Source organism: Osmerus mordax, chromosome 17 (assembly GCF_038355195.1).
Source record: "Osmerus mordax isolate fOsmMor3 chromosome 17, fOsmMor3.pri, whole genome shotgun sequence".
NCBI lineage: Eukaryota > Metazoa > Chordata > Actinopteri > Osmeriformes > Osmeridae > Osmerus > Osmerus mordax.
This window is the reverse complement of record NC_090066.1, coordinates 6,995,839-7,019,279: the sequence shown is the minus strand read 5'-3', so window position 1 is coordinate 7,019,279 and position 23,441 is coordinate 6,995,839. Positions and strand designations below refer to the sequence as shown.

General features: G+C 46.0%; 2 protein-coding genes across 4 annotated transcripts; both read right to left on the bottom strand.

Annotated features, from left to right (window-relative positions):
- Nucleotides 1–3,178: 3,178 nt before the first annotated feature.
- Nucleotides 3,179–5,437, bottom strand: phlda1 (pleckstrin homology-like domain, family A, member 1). The gene is made up of 2 exons (XM_067254633.1): nt 4,808–5,437; nt 3,179–4,134 (listed from the first exon to the last, which is right to left on the bottom strand). Exon 1 carries the CDS (start codon nt 5,292–5,294, stop codon nt 4,836–4,838), a length of 459 nt encoding a protein of 152 aa, XP_067110734.1. The 5' UTR covers nt 5,295–5,437; the 3' UTR covers nt 3,179–4,134; nt 4,808–4,835.
- Nucleotides 5,438–7,995: 2,558 nt separating this feature from the next.
- On the bottom strand, nt 7,996–21,937 carry nap1l1 (nucleosome assembly protein 1-like 1). Of its 3 annotated transcripts, none has more exons than XM_067254266.1 (15): nt 21,860–21,937; nt 18,946–18,984; nt 17,098–17,186; nt 15,749–15,851; nt 13,724–13,865; nt 12,853–12,933; nt 12,424–12,552; nt 11,993–12,064; nt 11,734–11,873; nt 11,448–11,593; nt 11,327–11,346; nt 11,073–11,195; nt 9,857–9,889; nt 9,704–9,754; nt 7,996–8,108 (listed from the first exon to the last, which is right to left on the bottom strand). In XM_067254266.1, the coding sequence occupies exons 2-15, from the start codon at nt 18,960–18,962 to the stop codon at nt 8,070–8,072; spliced, it is 1,185 nt and encodes a 394-aa protein (XP_067110367.1). In that variant the 5' UTR covers nt 18,963–18,984; nt 21,860–21,937; the 3' UTR covers nt 7,996–8,069. The 3 variants fall into 3 exon arrangements, with proteins under 3 accessions (XP_067110367.1, XP_067110369.1, XP_067110368.1); XM_067254268.1 differs by having other exon boundaries at nt 12,841–12,933; nt 21,860–21,906; XM_067254267.1 differs by lacking the exon at nt 7,996–8,108 and adding an exon at nt 9,079–9,111 and having other exon boundaries at nt 12,841–12,933; nt 21,860–21,934.
- Between the last annotated feature and the right edge of the window lie 1,504 nt (nt 21,938–23,441).

The following is a 23,441-nucleotide window of genomic DNA, read 5'->3' as shown; positions in this document are numbered from 1 at the left end:
GATATAGGACCAAGGCACCTCTAGCTGAAGGAGAAAGGACAAGTACAGTATATCCTCAGACACCTCTATTTTGTCCCTGGGTTTGCTGACTCAGCTTTATACTAACTGCTGACAACAATGGAAATCTAAGGAGCAAATTCATTTTCTATTTTTCCCTACCTGAGCTTGGCGGCTGTACACTCCCATAACAGCCTGGTGCTCAAAAAAACATAATTTATATGCAGGACCTGTAGTTCATGTTTTTTTCTCCTAATATGGTTTCTCTGTTCATGCAAACACCATGACACCATTCTGTACAAAATAAATTTATTGATAACTGCAGTATTGTTCAAGTAATTAAGGACCAAAAAGCATAGTCAATGTAGCACTGTGACTTTATTTGACAAGTAAATAATAAAACGATAATATGAAGTTAATGACTGACATGTGGTCAAATATCCAGTCACATATTGTTCTCCTGGCAGAGCTTTGTTTGTGTTTCATAGCCTTCAGTTCTATGGAGTTATCAAAGCATCGTTTAGGAAAGGTGACATTTCCTGTCCTAATCCTTGACTGGAGGCAACAGCTGAGCTAATTGACCTGTGTGGTTCTGCTTCTCCTGGGTGGTCTGACGGGGAACAGGTGCAAAAGGGGTTGGGGGCTGGAGGCTGAGGGCTGGGGGAGGGTGGTGCTGGAAGCTGAGGGCTGGGGGGACTGGAGACTGAGGGGGGACTGGAGGTTGAGGGCTGGGGTCTGGTGGGTGGAGAGGCTGGAGGGCCTCGTGTCTGGAGCCTGAGGTGCTGGAAGCAGGAAACTTGAAGGTTAGGAGAGCTGAAGGCTAGGAGCTTAGGAGACTAGAGAGCAGGGCCCGGGGGCTGGGATACTGGAAAGCTAGAGGCTGGGGACTGGAGGGGCTGGGGGCTAGGATGTTGGAGAGCTAGAGGCTGGGGACTGGAGGGGTTGGGACAGGAGAGCAGGACTGGGAGGTACATACAGGAGTGGTGAAGCAAATCTAGTCAGCTAAAACCCTGAGCTAAAAGAACTCTCTGTTCAGCCTCCATTCCTGAAATAACAATCTTTATGAGGTGGGGGAAGGGAAGTGTTGAAGTGTTTTAACAAGTTTTTTTTTAAACTTTCCCTGCTTACATCCTTTGTAAAATATTGCTTCCAACATTACAGTACTGAGTGTTAATTCTGTGTGGATCATGCAAGGACTCATATAACTCTTTATATAATCAGTCATAGAAACATAGGTCACAGACTAGGTGTAAGTATAGTGTAACAATTATTTTCATGACCCAAGCATAACCACCCTGGCAAGGCCAGTAGCCTTAACAGACAACCTGACAAACAACATGGCCTTTTTTTAGAGAGTTCAGACCAGTGGTCCAGATGGAATAGTCTTTCAAGGCCACTGTACGTCCCACACACTGAAACACCACAGGAGGAAACAGCACTGTCTCTTTATTTGGCTTTCTTTCTCTCACTTTGTCCCTTTCTCTCTCATTGTCTCTCTGTCCCTCTCATTGTCTCTCTTTGCATCCCCCTGCCCTCTCCTTGCCTCCCCCCTCTCACAACAGCTTGCAGGTGGGTTATAACATGATGATGTTGTATTAAGGCTAGACGACCGTGTAATAAACGCAGAGTAACCACTTCATGTTCTGTTTATTCACCCCCCCCCCCCGTGTTCCTTGTTGCACACCTGTCAGAAAGGTTTGTTTTTACTTTCACCTAGCACAACGATTTCTCCCCTACATCCCATCTGTATCCGACTCTACAGGAACACAAGACGGATAAGAAACAAAGCCCTTGAGTGTTATCTTCCCCTCAGGCTGGGAGAATGCAGCTGATGTTCAGTAGCTGGCCCTATTGTACACCTACGCAGTGTTTCCAAGAGAAAAACAACGTGTGTGAGAGCGAGCTGGGTTCCATTCACCAGACGGACGAGCCGCTTCGCCCGTGTCAGCGGGCCATAGGTCATTTTGGGAAGAGCCGACTGTGGGAATGTCATGACAACTTGTCTTCACGTCCCATCATGCTGTCCTTCAAGTGGTCCTTCTTCTGCTCCGTTCTCATAAACATACACAACAGTACACGTACAAACCGAGTCAAACATTAGACAGCCATTGACCTGTTATGTGTCTATTGTATGTGAACAAATCGGTTGCGGTCCAATGGGACCACATACAAACTCTCTGCAGTGTCGTTGGTTTTAATGTACTGTTAACACAACAGTGGTGTGTGACGCATGAGAACACATCTGTAGCTCCTCCACAATAAAGCCTTATCTCAGAGCCCGGTCATGTGAACGCCATTCCAGCCTTAGGAAGTCAATTAATCTGCAGAAGGGGGAGGGAAGAGGAGGGGGGGAGGGGAGGGGGGGTCGCAGTGAGTATTGAAGATTGAGTGAGAAAACATTTGTAATGGTCTCATCTGACCCAGGAAGAGAGAGAAATACAGAAAAAGAGAGACGGAAAGGGGAGGGGAAATATGGAGATAGAGGAGTGCGTTGCAAAATCCTAGTTCTTCTCACTGATTGGTTGGTCCAGAACCAGGGCCAAGAGGGTCCAAGAGGCCCATCGGCACACACTAGTCTGTCAACATGACTTCATCAATGGTGAGCTCCAGGTGTCAACTCCCTGGTGATGTAGCCTAGCAGGCTAACGCAGTTTGGGACAACTGGAAGAGGTCAAAAAAGGGGAGGCGGTGGTGGGGGTGGGCTGTCAGTCCCCACCGGACCTCTGGCCTGGCACCAAACAGGTCTGAGGGGACAGATAAGTGAGAGGTGCCGTTCGAAAACTGCCTCTCTTTTTGGGCAGGGCACACTCTGACAGGGCCTGGGGTGTGGATATGTGGAGAATGACCCCCCCCCCACCCCCTCCCCCGGACATTTAACTTCATTGAGAAGAAACGGACAAACGCGTGTGTGGGCGTCTGTCAGGTGTACAGGCGTCCCAGGGACTGACAGCAGACATGTTATTTTCAGAACTGCTGGTCTACTTTTAGACCAGGAAACAGGGTGAGAAGATCACAGTAATTGTGAGAGGGGTGAGACAGACAGCTTGTTACACAGGACCTGCACACACCCCGCTAGTTTGATTGATTCCTGAAATGGTTGAATCAGGTTAATCTGCCCACAGGTTGTCAGATACTGGGGTCCACAAATGAGAGAAATCACAAGAGGCGGAGTTCACTTTGAAATGGAATGTATATTTCAGAGGTATGAAAATAGCTCTCACACACACATGAAGATAAAACCCAGACTGAATACAGCAAAACTGTGTTTTAAAAGGCTCACAGCTACTACTTTGTATGCCATGACAACACACGTTCAGAATATAGATACCTTGAGATGTTTTTGAACAGTCGTCAACAAAACAAATAAAACAAAAAACACATCCATAGAAAAATTTAACGAGTGAACACATTCTATCCATCATCTATGATTTAGTTAACAGTGGTTAATGTGACAATAATACCATGTAACTCACATCAAGAGAAACCAAGAGAAAACTGAAAAAAGGAAGATCATTCTTCATCGCTGGACAAACTGCGGAAGATGATTTTACATCAAAACATATCAAAGGAAAATAAACATAGATACGAAATTAGTCTTTGGTTCAATCAAAGAATGTGAACATGTGCATCATGGTAATTCTTTTTCTTTTTGTACAGCAGTACATGTTACTCACTATAAAATAATTGATCTAACTCAAAAGACAATACAATAGGCCTCTCCTAGAAATGTAACAAAAGCTACCATCCACCAAGATGACAAAATACTGATGCTTATACTGAAATTGACACATCTCCCGGTGTGAACATTCCCTAATTTCAACTCCAGTAACAACCATACTGAACATTCATCAACAGACATTATTCAGATAAAAAAATATATACATCTAATAAATAAGACGAGTTAGACGACACAACATAGCACATTGGAATACCGTTGGTTTCTCCCATGCTATAGGCCTCTTTTGTCTTTTTGTCTTAAGTCTCTAATGGCAATAAGACTTTGAATGACGGATGCTGGTCTTTGGAACCCAATATTGAATGAGGGGCTTCCTGGGAAGTGGCGCTCCTTCGCGAAGCGGGGGAGATGCAGCTGGCTCCGGGGTCTAGATTGATCTTTCAGCTGAATGTCCAATTGACCTGCGGGTACAATATATTTGGGTCAGCTCAGTAGGACACCTTACACAAATGATTGTGCTAACAAAAGACGCAATTCACACACAATTAGCAATCAGCGTACGCTCATCTTTAAAGAGTAATGAGTTGGTCGAAGAGGTGTGAAGTCAGTAGTTTCCTTAACCTAGGCTTCTGCATTATCACCTGAAACCAGACTACAGAGAATACATAGGCTTTAACGTTTTCAGGAAAATCAGGGAACTGCCCCAAAGCCAATTTTCTTATCTTCTTTTGCATTTAGGGGTAATTATGTTATTAGGTAGCCTAAGGTCAGTGGACTAAAATAGGCACAAGCCGCACAAGATTTGGTGCTTTGAACACCCTGTGCGTAAAGTCATTTAACCTGCTGCCTACTAGGTGTCGTCTAATTTATTGTGAAATGTTGTAATGTGAGCATACTATGATCTAGAACAATGAAACCAATACACGGTTCATAAATGCATCAAAGCCTCACTGCAGTCATCCTCGCGCGTAAAATCCATGTTCGGCTACGGGGTAACGTGATCTCGTATCCTGAGCCTTGTCAAATATCAAACGATGCCGAAGAATGTGTATCCAAGCAATTTTCATGCGGAGGATTTCCACCTCTAAAGAGGCCATGTAATTAAGCCACCAAGACCCCTCTCATATGTCTTACCGCAAATGTCGAATGTCCAAGGCGCAGGTCACGCAACGTTTGGCGAGCTCCGAACCATTTTCTGTCCCGTTAGCTGAACTACAAGCAGCTGCTGTTTCTGTCTCGTCGACTTCACGGCCAGTATCGCCTGCCTGTTCTTGTATTGCACCATTTGCAAAGTTATCTCGGCATTCCAGCCTTCGTCCTGTGGACACCTGAAATCTATCTCCTTGCCCTCCGTCATGACAACTGTGAAGTACATATATTTTCCTTTCCTTTCGACGCAGTCCACTGTTTTCATGTTGGCAAAGTGCAGCTCCTTGATTTTGCCGGTATCTCCACCGCCGTGGTGCTGATGATGCGGATGGTCGTGCTGCTTCGGCGGGAGAAGCAGAACCCCATCCTCTGTTAGGACGCAATGCTTTTTCTTCCACAGCTGCAGCAAACCATCGCTCCGCTTCTCCAGAAGACCCTCTTTCAGTATCTTTCCGCCGTTCTCCAACATCATGACTAAACGCTCAAATTCTTCGTAGGAATAGCAAACGTTTCTTCGTCCTCTCTGCCGGAGAGTTAAAAGGCATCGAAATATGAAGTGGTCACTGCATTAAGCGGGAGTTGAGACTGTAACCTAATGCCTATTCTGCACAATGTTCAGTGGTAGCCTAGCCTTTATCCGTCTGCAGCCTATCGCTAGAGTGGCTGATATTCTCGGTGTGACTGAGGCTCTCTCTTGCTTGTGGACCGCCCACCAAGTGACATCCAGCGGAAAGAGAACTCGTAGGCAGTAGCTCTGCCCCTCCTGCAGTGTGGAATGGCCTATCAATGTCACAGTCGCCCATCTCTAAAGGTGTCCCAGGCCAATTTCAACTCCGACTACAACATACAGAAAATGTTCTGCAGTATAATACCAAAGTGAGGCAGGGGTTTTGTGAAATGTAATCCTCTTTTAACGATCAACTATGGACATGGAGTGGGCACCCATTTCTGTTTCCCCAAATCCTATCTGCTGCTTTGGAAGTTGGCCTTTTTTGATGGCTAGTGACTTTTATTGAACTTATTGAATTTGAAATAATTTGATTGTAGGCCTATACCCAGCTGAAATGCTAGTGTTGCAGGCCATTTGTCAAATGACAAGTCCACACCATTACTGCATGATTAACCTGAGTTAGCATTTGACCCGTTTGAGTGTCAACACCCAAATGGCCAATACACACCGTATACCCCCATGAATCAGAAAGCTTAAAACATTTCAAGTTTAAGGTTTTATTTGCACTGCTTATTCTGAATACAGTTCCCTCATTTGATATTTGGGTGAAACCGAACTTGACACAAATGAAAACACAACGGCACGTTTAACCAATTTATTCATGAATATACATACACGTACAATTATTGAGTACATTAGTATTTTGTAGCATAGCATTTCGCTTTGACAACAGCTGCTCAAAAGGATCCCAACAGAATCCAGTCGTGTCCCCACAGCAACAATCACTGATCTCTCCTGTCTGTCCCCACCAATGTGCGTTCCTCTGAAACTCCACTACAGAAGGCAGCAAAAAAGGGATGGGCGCTTCCACCTGGACAAACATCTACAACCAAACAAATGGCTGCACTTGGCTTAACTTTGGGAACACATTGGGTCCGATTAATAAATTGTCCACCCCCCGACTATGTATTGCTCTATCATGCTTCCATGTGGCCTACTGGGTAAGGGGACAGGCTACAGATTTGGGGGGGGGGGGGGGATGAAGGTGCCAACAGAAGACCTCAGTCTGCCCTCTACCAGGAAGCCTTCTTACTCCCTTCTTCCCTTCACAGTGATAATCATGAGCATGCACTCAGGGAGCCGTCTGAGACAGCCATGTCACCTATAGCTTCTTCAGAACCCCAGAGAGCCAGTCAAAACCCCCAGAGCACAAGAAAACAGACTTGATTTGGTTGACTAAATCGGGTTTGCCCTACATCTTAAATACACCTCATCTAGGACTTACTCTGCCCAGAGCTAACACTAGCCCAATGTGATTCCCCAAGTTAAGGGTAATGCACTTCAGACTCCTGTGATTAAGTGAGGCTATATGTTTGGTATATCACAAGAGCAAATGCTGCTCATTTCAGAAGGTTATAGAAGGAATATTCGGCCCAGCTCACAGAGGACACCACTGGTACATGACAAAGTAGTACAAAGTTCTATAGAAAAGACAACAGTCAAGCAACCGTGGGCTTACGAGCCACATGTAGATGAGTGTGGACGCCACCTGGTGGCGACTGGGGGAACTGCCAACCCACTTTAAGGATCTGTCTCAAACGCTAAGGGGAAGTGTGACTTGGCTACATCAAGCCATGTGCTCTTCAAAAAGAAAAAAAAGAAAGAAAAAAAAGTTCCCTTCAAAACACTGTAAATCTAAAACCTAACATTAGGGAAGTTCAAAGTAAATAAAATACACATTAGATCAATTGCAGACTTCATTTTCTGTAACATAGCAGCACCAATACATGCCCCTGTTCATTTAACAAATAGGTCCATTAAGTCAAAAGAAATGTAGCGCACTCTACCAGTGTGCCTACACAGGAATGTTCAGATTGTACGAGGTTAACTCTGGTGGCCTGCAAAGGCCTTGCAAGCCGCCCAGCCTGATCAAGTGGCGGGCCAGCTGAGCACCCACACGACTCGGGTACCTGATGACATCACTTCTATTCCTTCACGACTAAAAGGAACACAGCATTGCCATGCCTGTGCTAAGAGCCCGGCTATACTTCAACCCTCAAACAGTTTTCTTCTGAAAACCCAGTGGCCTAAACAAATGGTGGCAAGAAAAGGTCAGGAGGGAGAGGTGGTGGGGGGGGGGGGGGGAAGAGAATTCAAATGAAAAGGAAACAGGTTGGCATTTTGATGTCGTCTGGATACAGTCTCACCACAGCTGTTGTCTAAGAGCAATACAACAAAAGACTTCACAAGAACCCAAACTAGATGAGCAGTGAGACACATGTTCATGCTGTTCAAGGGAAGGTTTCTTTTCTTTTTTTTCCTGCATTCTAACTATCGGTACAGAAGAGGGAAAAAAAACAGGTCTAGTAAAATACTATGCATATCGAGCCACTCTGCTCCCATTATTTAATCATGAGTTGTTTTTGTAGGTTTTTTTCCCGTAACAAAAATCTTGAAACCCTTTTCTTATTATTTCTACCAAGAAAAATACAAAACATTATAAGGCGGTAAGTATCTATGTTTTATTTGAGAAGCAGTTACAGTGCGGTTGATCCTCAAGGCCTCCAGAGACAGACTTCACTGCTGCTTGCACTCGGCTGGAGGGTTAGCGTCCTTCTGCACACAACCACAAGGAGACAGGACAATGTTGGACTGCACCCTCAGCTACGTTCAACACTGACAAACACCATCAATGTTTTTTTTTTTTGTACAATTGAAGCAATAGGTTTCATTAATAGACATGTAGGTGTTTGACTTCCCCCAGAAAACCCAAATATAAAAAGTCCATTGCCAGAATTGTTCTCCAACTAAGAGTGACAGTAGTGATGGACAGTTCTAGTCAAATGGTACACAGAGCACAACTAAAAGCCGTCATAACGGCTGCATGTCTCCTTCAGAAGGACAGGACTACAGGCTGTCTGAAGGGAATGCAGGCCTTATGAGCAGCTATGACGAGTGGGCCGAGGAGGCCAGCTGGCCTCGTGACCTGGGACCTCAAAGCCCTTCTGTGACAAGGGACTTGACTGGTCCGCAGGTCACGACGCCGTCAGGAGAGGAGGCCCGTCTGAACGCCTGCGAGGTGTCCTCCTAGACCCACGGGTTTGAACGACTGAAAGCAAATACATGGTCGCCATGACGCCGGCTACACCCTCCCCTGATGTGTCACAACCAAGAGGGGGAGGAGCCCTACGGATGGAGCGGTGACTCACTGTGACATAAGAACATCCAAACGTCACAAAACTTGATGGCATACACGCAACATTCTTTTCCCAGACAAGAACCAAACTAATAAATAAATATTTGGGTGTCGGAAAGAGACTTTTAGCAAGACGGGACGAATTTGGTCTGGTTGGAAAATGGGGGGGAAAGGGGGTTGGACTAACTTCAACATACAGAAATACAGACGCTTAAAGCAGGGCTCTCTAGGGTTAAAGGAAATTGTAAAAACAAAAAAAAACAACAACAAACCACTATGTTAGTTGTAAGTGCATGAGGGATGAAGAAATGGGAGGGTGAATAGAGATGGATGTAAAGGAGGGAGGGGGGTGGGGGTGCAGTAAGCTGACAATTCACAAGCTGTACCTACCAGGATGGGGTTATTTCTACAGATCACTTAAACCTAGTGAGGAGAAACGTATAGAGAGGAGCTGACAGGGTGCCCAGTGATCGCAAATAAGAACATGAATGACTTTTTAAAAAGCTAAGTAGCAGGAATACAGAATTTGAGGCTTGTCAACAGGCTGGCAGACGCAAGAGTACAGCATCCATTTCACCCAAAAGGAAAAGTTTATAATAAATAAATAGAACAAAACCTGCACCACAAATGCTCTGGAAAATTAGTATTTAGTTGGCGATTTACATGCAGATTCAAGAAAGCAAGATTGAGAGCCAGCATGCTTCCCTAGCTTATCACAGGAAGAGTAGAGAACCATTTAGTCTACCGCTACACAGAGGAGCTATTACTAGGACTGAACGTGGAGGCCCTGTAGCCTGTCAGAGGATCTGAAGCCATCATTGGACCTGTAATGGCCTGAGAGAAGCCAGTAGGGCAGCCACAACAAAAACAACATGTGGAAAAAGCTGGTGTGTGATGGGATGCATTTGGACAGTATGTATTCTGTATGTTGAAATCTTCTAGCTGTGGTGGCACTAGGATTCAGAGTTGTGACTGAGCGGCCTGGTCTTAGCGAGACCGGTCAGCTGGTACCCACCTTGGGATCATAGTCTGGGTCGTTCTCTTCGTCCGCCTCCTCCTCTCCCTCCTGCAGACAGACAGGCCGTTAGCAGTGTTAGCACCCCAGCATGTTTGTGGATGTCATGTAGGAGCTGCAGCCTCAGTGTGGCAGAGGCCCTGGGTTACGTACCTCATCATCAGCCTCCTCTCCTTCCTCATCATACTGGAACATAGAGAACACCAGGGTTAGAGACATGTCGAGGCACACAGACGAGCTATATACACACAGAGCTGCTGTATTCACACAGTTGCTAGCTCCCTCTGGCACAAGCTGTACGTTATGGAGGATTATAGGGGCCAAAACGAAATAAATAAATGGCTAAATACTTTCATAAATAATTATATAATACAAAGCTTAAATAAATGCTTAATTATATAATTTAATGCCTAATTGACATACAAAATGTATAAATTACAAATTAAATGACACTAAATATATAAATGTTACAAGTATTTGTGTGTATATATAGATTTACGTTTTCATGTGTTCACATTTATTTATTTATACTTTCATTTATCCACAGTGTAACTAAAATAAATCTGTTGTCCCACAAAAATACTGTTAGTGCGCTGCTGAGTCGTTACTGCACGTGCACGCCGGCAACACCTCGCAGCCTAGCAGGGGAGGGGCCAAGTGAGGCCGGCAACACCTCGCAGCCTAGCAGGGGAGGGGCCAAGTGAGGCCGGCAACACCTCGCAGCCTAGCAGGGGAGGGGCCAAGTGAGGCCGGCAACACCTCGCAGCCTAGCAGGGGAGGGGCCAAGTGAGGCCGGCAACACCTCGCAGCCTAGCAGGGGAGGGGCCAAGTGAGGCCGGCAACACCTCGCAGCCTAGCAGGGGAGGGGCCAAGTGAGGCCGGCAACACCTCGCAGCCTAGCAGGGGAGGGGCCAAGTGAGCTTGAGCGAAGTTAGAGGAGCACAGCCACTATGATGTCAAGGGAGTTGTGTACCGAATGTAGAGAAATTGACATGTCGACCACTGTAGCATGCGATATTTCCTTCATTGAATCCGCACTAGGTGCTGCCAAAAGCAGTCGATTCAAGTTGAACCACCAATCAGAGGCTTTAACCCGCCCCCTGACTTGGTGACGGCGGACGACAGATTTAGTTTGCTGCAGCAAATTACACCGTGGATAAATGAAAGTATAAATAAATAAATGTGAACAAATGAAAACGTAAATCTAATATATATACACACACACGTCATTTTTATATATTTAGTGTCTCATTTTATCATAGAATTATTTATGTATTCAAGTATTTAGCCATTCAGTTATTTATTTATTTAGTTTTGGCCCCTATAATCCTCCATAGTACACTAGGGCACGCACACACAAACCACCCACATCGTCATCGTCATCCTCGATGGCCTCTCCTGTGAAGTAGAGCACAGCCCGGGGGACGATGCGCTCGCGGATGAAGTGTCCAATCTCAAAGTCTGCAGCCAGCACCGCCTCAGAGTCCTCATCCTGGAGGACACACACACACACACACACACAATGACACCACGCCGCATGACTGCACAACCTAAACCCTGTTGATCTGGATCAAGTAATCTGGTAAATAAAAGATGTATTGTCAAACAGGGAGGTCTACTCACCAGTTCTCCACTTTCTGGAACTGTGGATTGAAAAAGATTTAAATGATCAATACGACAGCTTGAAAAGCAGGGTTATTTTGAACTGGCAAAAATGCATCCAACAGATGTTCAGAGTTCTTACCCTCTGGCGGAGTGAAGAAGTTGAAGAAGGAGTCGTTGGGGACGGTCTTGGTGACCGTCCTGACTGTGCCACGCCCCTTGTGTTTCTGCTTCTTCTTGATGGTCTTGAACGTGACGTTCTTGCCCTTCGTCCAGTCAATCGTACAACTGTGGGACAGAGGAGGATTCAAGGTAAGGTTCAGACTGGTCACCGATTGGCTCTGAGGCTCAGGGTATGGGGGTTATAAGGCAGGTGATTAGTCCCCAAGCTCAGGGTGTGAGGAACTAAGAAGCTGATTGGTCCGTACCCCGTGCAGCCCATGATCTCTGGCCCGTCAAAGGAGAAGGGGTCGCTCTCGTCTGGCTCTGACCTCATCTTGTAGGTTTTGGTCAAAATTGTGTTTGTGAAGAACTCGTTGGGCTCAAAGTAGAATTCTAATGAGAAGCTCTGGAGACAGGAGAGCACAATGAGGAGACGGGTGTGAGCATGAATAAGATGCGAATGACAAAAAGGTATAAAATACTGTCAACAAATACTTTTCAATCACAGCATGATCTGGAACTCACCATTGGCTGGCCAGGATCTGAGAATTTGACTTTGATGTCTTGTAAATGTTTGAGGATAGGCTCATCATGCTCCTAAAAACAACATTAGATATTAAGTCTTTGACTTCCACCCTCCCAACAATATATATAAGAATAACGCAAGATTGTAGTTGATTGTTATTGTTGCAGTCTAGTTACAGCACACACCATTCCTTGGCACTAACCACCAAAAAAACTGAGCTGATGATCCCTTGATCTACTGTACTTAGTATATGCAGAATTTGTACCTTGGTTTGGATGATGAAGTGAAAGTTAACATGCATTTCTTGAAGCAGCCACTAGATGGCAGCGTGGCTCCGGAGCCCCAGTGTGAGCAGTAACTATGGCCGTGTTGTGACCTAGTTTCCTCCCCGAGCCTGCATGTGGTTCCCTGCTCGGCGAGCCCTGCCTACCTGCAGCATGTCGCTCAGCAGGTCCACGTTCTTGAACACCGTTAGCCAGAACTCTGGGATGCCTTTGGGGTCTTCCTTCTCCTCGTCTTTCTTCTCCTCCTCCACCTTGGCCTTCTCCTTCATCTCCTCCTAGGAAAGAGAGGGAAGAGAGGGAGGGTGCAGGCATCTTTGTCAAAAAAGGGCAGGACACATTGTGCCTCATTTCCAAAAATAGACACTTTTTTTTACAGATCTACCAAGAAACATGCTTTAAATGGGAAGATACATTTATACCAGTGCACAACACTGATAAAATCAAATTCGACATGCATTTGCAATGACATCAATCAGATGGGCTGAGAGGCAAGCCCCGCTGGTCCTGCTGGGTGTGTGTGTGCGTGTGCTGGGGTGACAGAGGAGGCATAGAGTCACCTGTACCTTCTTACTTACTGTCAGCTCTTCCTCCTCATCAGCCTTCCACTCACACTCCTCGTCTGTGGGCTCGTAGCTGGCCTTCACTATGTCGCTCCTCTGCAGAGGACACAGGCAGGCAGGAGGGAGAGAGAGAGAGAGAGAGCCCAGTCAGACATGACAGTTTGGCACATGGTGTTGTTTTCTTAAAGAGGGTACACCGGTACAAGCACAAGACCTGATGGCTACAACATACAGGTGAACTAGGCAGAGACTAAAGTGGTTGCTTTGGTGACAGCGTTGTGTGCTTGGGCTGTGTGCGTTTAACTTGATGTCTGAGGGGAACAGAGCAGGAAGCCAGAACTTGAACCCCCCTCATCTCAGCCCCACAAAGGCACTGATGCCAAGAGCTCGAGGGTTAAGGGGCAGGAATACACAGCCCATTCAATCCCACCCCACCCTCGTCCGACACACTAAGTTATCTGTGTAAACCAAGATAAGTGCAATAGGGACTGGGCTGCCAAGCCAGCGCTTTGTGTCTCCGAGCCAGCAGCCTGGCAGCACTGTGTGTGTGTTGGTCTGACCACCCTCCCCCCCTCACCCCTTCCACACTTCTCCATTATAACTGGATCCCTAGAACAGCTCTTTTATTTCGGCTAAATCTTGAACAAGCCTCAAAGGGCAGACAATAGCGTGTGTGTGTGCGTGTGTGTGTGGAGGGGAGAAAGCAGTAGAAGGCCGTCAGCCTTGGATAAGCAGCAGCCAACAGAGGAACAAGGCAGTCACACAGGCTGCTCACCAAGATGACCATGTCAGACAGGGCCAGGCAGGGACGCCATTCTACAGTACGACCCAGGGGTCACACAGGCACGAGGCCCGCACAGTGAGGGGAGAGAGGGGGGCGTCTTACCTTGTCGAAGAGAGGCTGGTAGAGGGCAGCGTATTTCCTCTCCAGCTCGTGGACCTCCTCGTAGAACTTGGCCTCAATGTGGGCACATTTGACCTGGAGGTTCTTCAGGGCGTTGACACGCCTCTTTACGACCTTCGGTAAGCTGGAGTGGACACGGAGAGGACAGGGTTACCAAGGGATACCAGGACATTCACTGACACAGCGCGCCAAGGGTTACCAGGACATTCACTGACACAGCACACCAAGGATTGGCTAACAAAGGTCCTTCAGAGGAAAAGGATCTCGTGTGTGCTTGCAGTCCCATGTGGGCCAGTCATGGCTATGTAAAAACTAAACTGGATCTAGAGCAACAATAAACATGGGAGTTTAGATGAGGTTTCACCTAAAGGCCAAAACGAACAAGAATTAGTTGCAGCCTTCGTCTATTGGTCGATTACAGAAAGCTACAGTCCTATGGCATAAGATGTACATTCCTAATGCATGTGACTTGATTGCACTATAAGTTATGTACAGTTCCTCTTTTAGTAGGTAATGGTAATGTCATTTGGATGCCATTGATAATTCTCAGACATACCTATACATCCACACTTACAGTGCTGAGGCCATTCTCAAGTCATGTGAATACACAAGCATTCAAACGTAAACACTTTGCACATAAAAAGCTGAGAAAATAATTGGACAAGTTCTCAGTTCTTAGACAAGATTAAGAACTCTGATCAAGTAGAAGCTTCCCATGGTGACTTGAGTTTTAATAAAAGGGGGTGGGTAACTGGGTTCAAGTGAAGGACAGTTCTGTAGCATGATCTCTGTCCTCAGCACTACAGAACTAGACCTGGGTGAAGGCCCTTAGGCATTGCATCCCGGGTAGGGCTGACTGGAGATAAAGAGCAGAACTGAATTATTAAATAATGGGTTATTCCTGCCTCACTGTGGTTGATTGATTAGTCACCTGGCCTCCCTCCAGTAACAGTCATACACCAAGGGCAACCAACATGTCTGAATTGCTCAGTGTCGGAGCATTTGACTGCAGATCAAGATCTAGGTTGAAGGTTCAAATCCCCCTTTTGAACGGCGCTTTACATTTACATTTAGTCATTTAGCAGACGCTTTTATCCAGAGCGACTTACAGTAAGTACAGGGACATTCCCCCCGAGGCAAGTAGGGTGAAGTGCCTTGCCCAAGGACACAACGTCATTTTGCACATCGAACCGGTAACCTTCAGATTACAAGCCCGACTCCCTAACCGCTCAGCCACCTGACTCCCGCTTTAGAGGAAATGTCTGCTAAATGAACTCATGGTATCCTTGTAGTACACACAGTATAGTGTGTATTTTTATTTTTTATAAATGTGGTTCCTGTTCTAAACCTGTTCTACTGTGACAACTCCCTCATGAATATTTTTTTTTAACCAGCATTAGAACCAAGGCCATGAAGATTAAGGGGCTGAAAACGTCCCAGCCCTCGTGTTCCAGTGGTAAACTGTTGGACAGTTAATTTGCCGAGGGCTTCTCTGCCTCAGCGACACCCCCAGAGTCTCTCCCTCCTCTGGGCTTCAATAACTCAAGGTGGCCCTGCCAGCACCTACGCACACACCCACGCACGCAGCCACGCTGGGGGGACGAGCCAACAACAGCTTTTATGGAGACATGCCTTGTTTAATGGCCGGGTGCAGAAATGATGTTCTTATTCGAAGGAGACTTTAGAGGTTTAATCATGGGGTGTCCCTGGTCCTTCAGTTAATGCTTTAGTGATGGAGAAGGGTCCATGATCTCATTTCAATTCTCATCCGCATTTTAGACGTGTGTTGGATGCAAAGACCGCAAAAGTATCTCTCAAGCACTACAATCAAAAGCAGCCTTTTGATAGAAACACTGCTCATTTTGTCCCATCACTGCAGTTTCAGGTTAAATTTACTGGCCTGACCCAGAAAAACCTATACACTTTTTTTTTTATAAACTAAAAACGTTAGGCTACAGGAAATGGTAGTGAAGGGGTACAGGAAGAGGAAGCAGACTGCGGCCTCACCTCTCCATGTATCCTGACGGCGAGCCAACCAGACCGTCCAGCCTCTCCTGCAACGCAGCCAGGATCTGTGGGTTCTGCATCATCTGCACCGTGAGCTGGCGAGCTGAGGACACAAAACACCCATTTAAGATCAGAGACTCCCCCAATCAAGATCCAAAACACCCCCAATCAAGATCCAAAACACCCCTAATCAAGATCCAAAACACCCCCAATCAAGATCCAAAACACCATTTTAAGAAAAACAAACACTCATTCAGAATACAAGACAACCATTTGATCCCTAAATTTAGAACACAAGACATCCATTTTGGGGGAGAAAAGAAATTGATAAGACGACTCTACAGAAAGGAGAGAGACAACACCACAGTGTAAACATGTTTACTGAGGTGAAGGGCAAACAAATGGGTGGCAGACAAAGCAATCACTGGAGTCCTCCATGTTGCCAACACCTGTCATGCTCACATATCATAGCAGAAAACCTGGACAGGAAGCCCCTTTCAGGTCTTCATTCCTACGGTCATACAGCATCCAGAGCATCCAGAGCTTAAGACCAAGTGGTCAGACCCTCCATTTAAAATAAAAGGGGGCTCTACAAAAACATTCTGAGTTTCAACTGTAACCAACACCCCACACTTGGTAGAGTTTGCCTGCCTGCTTAACAGGCAAATGTGATTCACCCTGCTGCCTGGTCCACAGCCACATCTCACAGCGAGAGAGAACAAACCTCCGCACAATGACTGGGGCGGAGGGAGGGTGAGGCAGAGCAATGGAGATAGAGATAGTGAGACAGACAGACAGAGGGAGAGCACTGAAGACAGGGAGGGAGGGGAGCATTGCTGCATAATTTACATAGGGAGCCAGCAGACATGCCCTTCCTTCATACACCAGTCAGTTTAAGTGTTAATGCCAGGGTTGATGCCCGCCTGGCCTTGCCACTCGTGACTGACAGGCAGCTCAGTGTGGCAGAGGCGAGCGGACAGGGGGACATGAAGACACCAACAGGGCGACCTTTAACCTTTAACGGTTCCTAAACCTGGGGATGCACAGCAGAAACACTGGAGCAGAGCCAGGCCTGGACAACAGACGCCGTTCCTTTCGAGTGCGTCACTGTGACAACACTCGTTGTGGGATACGATAAGCTTGTTTAAAGCCTTGTCCAAGTGTCGTACAGGTTTTAAATAACAAATGTCCCATCTAACAGAGTAGGAAAAGGAGTCGTTGGGAAAGCCAATAATAACATGAAAAAATATATACAAATGCATAGCTTCAATCCCAAACCACCCACACAGATCTTGGGTGGTCCCACTGGACAGAACCTGGGGGTGTGGCCACGCCCATGGCAACCTCACCTTTGCTGTTGACGTCCTCTCCGGTCTCCTCCTCCTCCACTTCCTCCACATCCTCCATGTCTGCCGGGTCCAGCTCAGCTTGGTCTTTACTGCAGACACAACCGAGAGAGACAGAAAAGGGAGGGTCAGACTATAAACAAAGACCCGTCCCGGTGCCCTTTTCAAGAGGGAGGATTCACTGTGCAGAACTGACAACCATTTCAACTTTTGCATGTCCTCCCTCTCTGAATAACAAAGGACAGTAAAGCCCTGTGTGGGGGGAGTGGAGGAAATTCGCTTTCAGATCCTGGAGTGACGAGGCGAACCTCCACGAGCTGCCAAGTCATCACGCAGGGCCGGCCTATGAGCTCCTCCCTCCATCTTCCTGTCACGTCTGGGAACGTGTGGGAGATCAAAGGACTAACAGTGGAGGGTGTCGCCATGACAGACTGTGGGGCTGAGGGGCTGTGTCCCTGTGTGTGACAACACAGGCCTCCTGGGCCAACGTCAAGGCCCCACTATTAAACTCACAGGAGCTGTCAGCCAGCAGATGACAAGCCCACAAGGGACCTGTGTGTGTGTGTGTGTGCGCGTGAGAAAGAGAGCACAGGCAATAAGGCAAGAGATCATGCAGCTATGCACGAGTGAGTCTGTTTCTGAGTGAGTGTGTATATTCAAACGCAAGCCTCTATTTACCAATGTGTGGTTAAGAGCCAGAGTGGGAGGGAGGGTCAGACGGCGCAGGAGAAACCTGACCCCAGGCATGGCATCCCAAGCAGCCAGGGCTAAGTAAACAGTTAGTGTGATGGCAGCTTGGTGGGAGGAAGGGCCAGACCAGGCAGATGGGTCGCTAGCTGTCCTCCTCACATACACAGCCTGCTACTATGGTGTCAATAATCATCTCACAGCTAGCTTGAACCCAAGTCTAATGAAAGGTGGGTATTAACTAGGGGTGTAACAATATATCGTGGAACAATATATCGCAATACAACATTTTTACAATATGTATCGTCGAGTTATGGCAATATTTTTACAATATGACGTCCGTTTGATCCTATTGGTTGAGCTACCAGTGCGTGACCTACTCTGCACCTGCGTCATGCGTGCATTCACTGCATTCACAGAAATGAACTGAGTTCACTAAATTGTATGTACAACAAAGAACATTCTTGAAAATGTTTTAATGTTTTGGAAATAAATATGTTAATTGAATTCCAGTTTCATTTCAAATGTTCAAAATATCGTGATACGTATCGTATCGTACACCCAGTATTGTGATCCGTATTGTATTGTGAGATGAGTGTATCGTTACACCCCTAGTATTAACACACCTTGCTGGTGGTATTCTGAAATGTTACTGGTAGGAACTCAAATTCTGAGTGGAGCTTGTTTAATTCTGCGAGAGACCAGACTGAAAACAGAGGTGTCTCCTTCGGCTCTACTACCTAACCCTTCCTCTAGAGACTACCTCCACATCGCAGCTGCATAGTGTTGCCTGGAGGCTCCTGGGCAACTGGTGCAGACAGTGCCTACACCAAGGGGATTCAACTACATGTACTCAGCATGTAAAACACTCCAAGTACACTAGCCATCTGGTCACGCGTTATAGTTGTAGCCAGTGCAGATCACACTGTTCCACATACGAGCAATTTACATGTCCTAGAAAGTGTGGCTGCAACAGGGGGGTCAGCAGTTATGATGAGCAAGCCCAACTACCAATAGAAAGCGTGGGTGGTGTCAGACAATTCTATAGGATGACAGGGTAGAGCCAAAACCAGGATAGTTTGCTAAAAGCATTTTAGCAAAATGGACACTTATGCAACAAGGCTCTGTGTTGCACAGTAGCAAATCGAGTGCAGAAGAACTTACTTGTCAATGTCTGCCATTGTAGCCGAGTCTTGAGTGATGCTGTGGAGAAAGGAGGGAGAACGTTTGAGTGCATGGTTAAACAAAGTGGTTTAATTCAAGGAAAAAGGCAAGAAGGAAAGTTTGGGAAAAGTTAACGCATGCCATTTCAAGATACAAAATTGTCAGATGTGTCAGCTGATTTCATCACAGTAGCATAGAAGAAAGCTTTTCCAAAACTCACTATTAACTGAAGTGCGGTTTAAAATCTGATTCTCACCACTCAGTTTACCAGCATCAAAATGGCCTCTTGACTGTAATCCTACCCCTGACTGTTGAACATACAGAGCAAGCAGGTTTGGCACCCTGTCAAAACTAAAATCACTCCAAAAGAACTGAAAAACAAAGTTCACAGATGGCCATTTTCACAGAAGATATTAAAACGCAAAGTATTTCCTTATGAGCCATCTGCTCATTCAGCTCTCAGATCTGCCACCATCTTCTCTGGCCTATTACAGTTACCACACACTCATCCACACTGATGTGTGCTCGGAGCCCCGGGCTACAGCTTTGGTTGCTGGTGAGATGACGTGATGGGTCACTGCACCTGACGACCCCACAGGACGAGCCACAGGGGCCCGGGGAGTCTCTTACAGCACTGACTAAGACTCGGGTAGGGACTGGGGCTGGTGGTGGGGATAGGGGTGGACAGGGTCGACTGTGGCTGGGGATGAAGGCGACTGATGACCACATGGTGAGAGTGACTGATGACCAGACTGGCTTCTCACAGCGCTGAGCACAAGCAATCATAAGGCAAACGTCCCAGCCACAACTGTGACCAATGCTTAGAAGCTTATATGGTAGTTCTAGTTATTGAACTTAATCTTTTACATTTAGTCATTTTTAATATTAACTATTAAAAACAGGTTTTGTGTAGATGTCCAGGACAGGTGCCAACATAGGCAACCTATAGTCTGGTCCTCCAATGATAAGACAGGTGAGGTAGCCCCACCATCACATCATCCATCTGTTCCTCACATGTCTCGTCCTGCTCTCATCCATCACCCAGCTAGCCGGCCACTCCCACACAGCTGCATTGCATTCACAATGTTGTGAACCTGTGTAGCTCACCTGTGATTTCATCCACCGCTAGTAGAAAAGAAACGCAACCAAAATGAAACCAAATCGTTCCAGAAACACAAGGTGACAAATTGTCTGGGCCAGGTAATTCCAGCTGGAGGGATTTTTGACAAAGCAAGCACTCAAAATCCATGTACCTTTTCTTATTTGGCCAACTACCACCCCTGAACTTCAATCTTCATCCAACCTGAGGGAGGGAGAGAGGACCTTCCCTGCCCAGCAAAGCAGAGGAAGGTGATATAATGTGCCAGAGCACATAGCATTAAAAAAAGGTTCCAAAATTTGTGCCTCATTATTGGAGTAAGGAACACAAAAAAAGGGCACCGGTCAAGCAATTTATAATACAGCGTCAGGTCAAGAAACTTACCTGCCGAGTATGCTCTTTGCTATACCAAATTATTCATGCCAAAGGCTGAGCACAAGGCTGTAAAAAGCCCTTCCCAGCACAACGATTCTGAAAACCAAAAGGACCAACCTAAAAACAAAACACCAGCAAGTCATCTAAAGCCTGGGACAATATCCTAGCTTCAACTTGGCCAAGGCACCAGGGCTAGACATCAGTAGTGCTATGCCCAGTTGTCATTCGTTAAGTTCCTGACATACCTGTAAACTCGCATGTCAAAGCATTTCCACACCAATGCTTTAATGAGCGTTTGAGCCTACTCAATTCATAGCGAACATAGCTTGCATAGGCTAGGATTGTTCTGCAATGTATGCTTTGATCAACCACTAAAACTGATGAAACCAGTGAAACTACGTTTTATGAAACGAATACTTCAAATGTATGGTCCCACACCACACCAAAACATTGGCCCCAATTTCTTTTGAAGGAAAAGAAATTGGCACGTGGAAATGCCTATGGATTGACTGATCTCAGAAACGCGCCCTTTACTAGTCGTCTGGGACCACGTGTTGAATGCACCGCTCATGCCAATGGTTGACAAAGAAATGGTGGATGGCTGGCTAGCAAGCTAGCTGCAAGTCAAGCATGCACGGCCTGGCGAACTCTTAAAGAACTGTCAGAATGTGCATCAGGCACGTACTTAGGCTGCCTGATCAGCAGCCATGTGACATAAAACAATGTTCCGGGTGATGTTAATAAGCTAGCTGATGCTAGTGACACTTGTTTTGTCCCCTCTCCATTACTCAACCCTAGTGTACATGCTTAATTGGTTGACCATCACTTGCTTGTGTTGCGAGCTACGCACTTGGCCGCTGCGTTGACAGGTATATGACAGGTCATGCCTCAACAGTAAACTGGGAGCAGTCTTTGGTAGAAGTACATTTAGTTGGGAACGACACAATAAGCCAGCTTTAGCATGTCTCTTCTCTAGCTCGCGCTGCGATCAGACACCAAAAAACTTGGGGCACCCACATCTCCCTCCCTCCACATGCCCCCCTCCCTGAAGGCTTATCGAGAAATAAGGTCAAGTCTAACTGAAAAGACAATAGCAAACAAAATCATTATGGTTAAACACTTCTGGAACCACGACTCAAATTTCAATTTATTTCAAGGAACGCTTCATAGCCGGGCTGAACATGAAGGATTTCATCGTGCATGGAACACATCATGGTGGAAGCCTTGTGTCTCAATGGCTGCTGCTGCTGTCTGATTTGGCGAGCTAACACGTTAGCTAGCTGGTAAGCTACAGCTCCATTTTACATCACTGTCTGCCTAAATAATTCAACGGATACAACTTTAACACATCCATATCGAAAGCTGCCAACGAGCGAAAATGGGAAACACTGTTGGTGTAGATAAAGTCCGCAGATAGAAATTTTCATGTCATTCGCTTACCTTTCGCTGGCGGCTTGACTAGGTTGTGCTGCGCAGTGAAGCGGTCCCAGAGAAAAAGACTCCGCTCTGATGGCGGTAAAAGGGAGAGAGATCCCGCCGCTTGCGCTCATATACATCCAGCGTCATCACGTAAACCGGGTTGTCACCGGGACAACGTTGTACCAATGGGAGGGGCAGGACTTTGGAAAATGTTGGAGAACGTGCCTCCTCGTTATCCCCATGTTGATGGTTTGTTCCAACAATATCAAACACTGTTACCGTTACACAGCAAAAACATGGGTCAATAGTGAACGTTTACATCTTAGACCAGATCAAACTGACGCGGTGCGGATGATTTCTTCTGTTCAATAATTAAGAAATATAGACTTCGTTATAGTTGCTCGGAGATCTGTGCTGCATGATCAATGAAACCCTGTATCCCATTACTGTAATTACAGCTCATAACGACTTTCGTGTGATAACAGGCAGACCGTGAGAGGTGTAAACAAACACGCTGGCTCATCTGCCCCTGACTTAGACTCTTGCTGTGGGCAGAAATGGGAGGATGAAAGTATGAATCATTGCCAATATCAACCAGCAGACTTGACTGTTAGCCTGTTCCACATGTAAGCACCAGATACCGACTCCAGACTGAGCAATCGTTTTGGGCACGGGGCCAAGGTTAGTGTGATACAAACCTTCAAGTACGTTTCCCAAGCATGTGTGGGTGAGATTACATCACTTTCCGATTTTAGTCTAAACAGGGAAGCGAACCTTTTAAAAAAAAGTTATTAAATGCAATAGGCAGTATGCATAAATAAAAACAAAAGATAGTTTTGAACAAAGTTATCATGTATTGCTGCTTGGTCCTAGAGCAGGTGTTTCTAAGTAGTTTAGGTTAGTATAAATAGTGAATCAAGCATTTTTATGCTTTGTGTTTCGAAAATACAATATGCAGCATTGTACTAAAAACCTTATATATTACAAAGTTGTCCTGAATTGCTGCTTGCTCTTGGTGTAGGTGTTTCAACCCACAGAAAGCCACTTCACTGTAACAATGTTATTTGAATGTTGAAAGGGCGGTATTGTCAAGTGAGGCTTCTTTCTGTCACAAAGACCACAGCTCACCACAGAGTATTTATAGAACTCACCTCGAGATCCGACTTTGTACTCAGATGTTTATTTTTAATGTTGATCCCACTTGGTGGCATGACTCATTAGAAACACTTTGTTTAAAGCCCCTGGCAAGATACATACACACCCAACACATGACAAGTGATGATGCAAATCTTTGTTGATACACTTCTGCCAGCAACAATGAGGAAAGAGCTGTTAATATGCTGTGGCAACCGGAAATAATTAAATGTATTATAGACAACTTGTCAATTATTTTGTATGTTTAATGAGTTTAGTAGTATTAATGCATGTTGTAATGTAGTGAACTACCTTTGCGTCTGTTAATAGAGACAAGGACAAGTGTTCTATTACTGGGCCTCTGTGTTCCTGCCTGTAATCTGGGAGTCTTTAAACAGGCTAGAAGGAAATTAGGTACAAGCCTGCCATTTAAACAGCAGGACACAACAATCCCTCAAAATGTCAAGGT

Excerpts from the sequence above, each read along its gene's own strand:
- nap1l1 (XM_067254268.1), bottom strand. Across the intron at positions 13,866-15,748 it reads CCGTCAGGATACATGGAGAG|CTTACCGAAGGTCGTAAAGA; the intron begins GTGAGGCCGCAG and ends TGTCCACTCCAG. Across the intron at positions 12,553-12,840 it reads AGCTGACAGTAAGTAAGAAG|GAGGAGATGAAGGAGAAGGC; the intron begins GTACAGGTGACT and ends TCTCTTTCCTAG.
- phlda1 (XM_067254633.1), bottom strand. The coding sequence starts at position 5,294 with ATGATGTTGGAGAACGGCGGAAAGATACTGAAAGAGGGTCTTCTGGAG.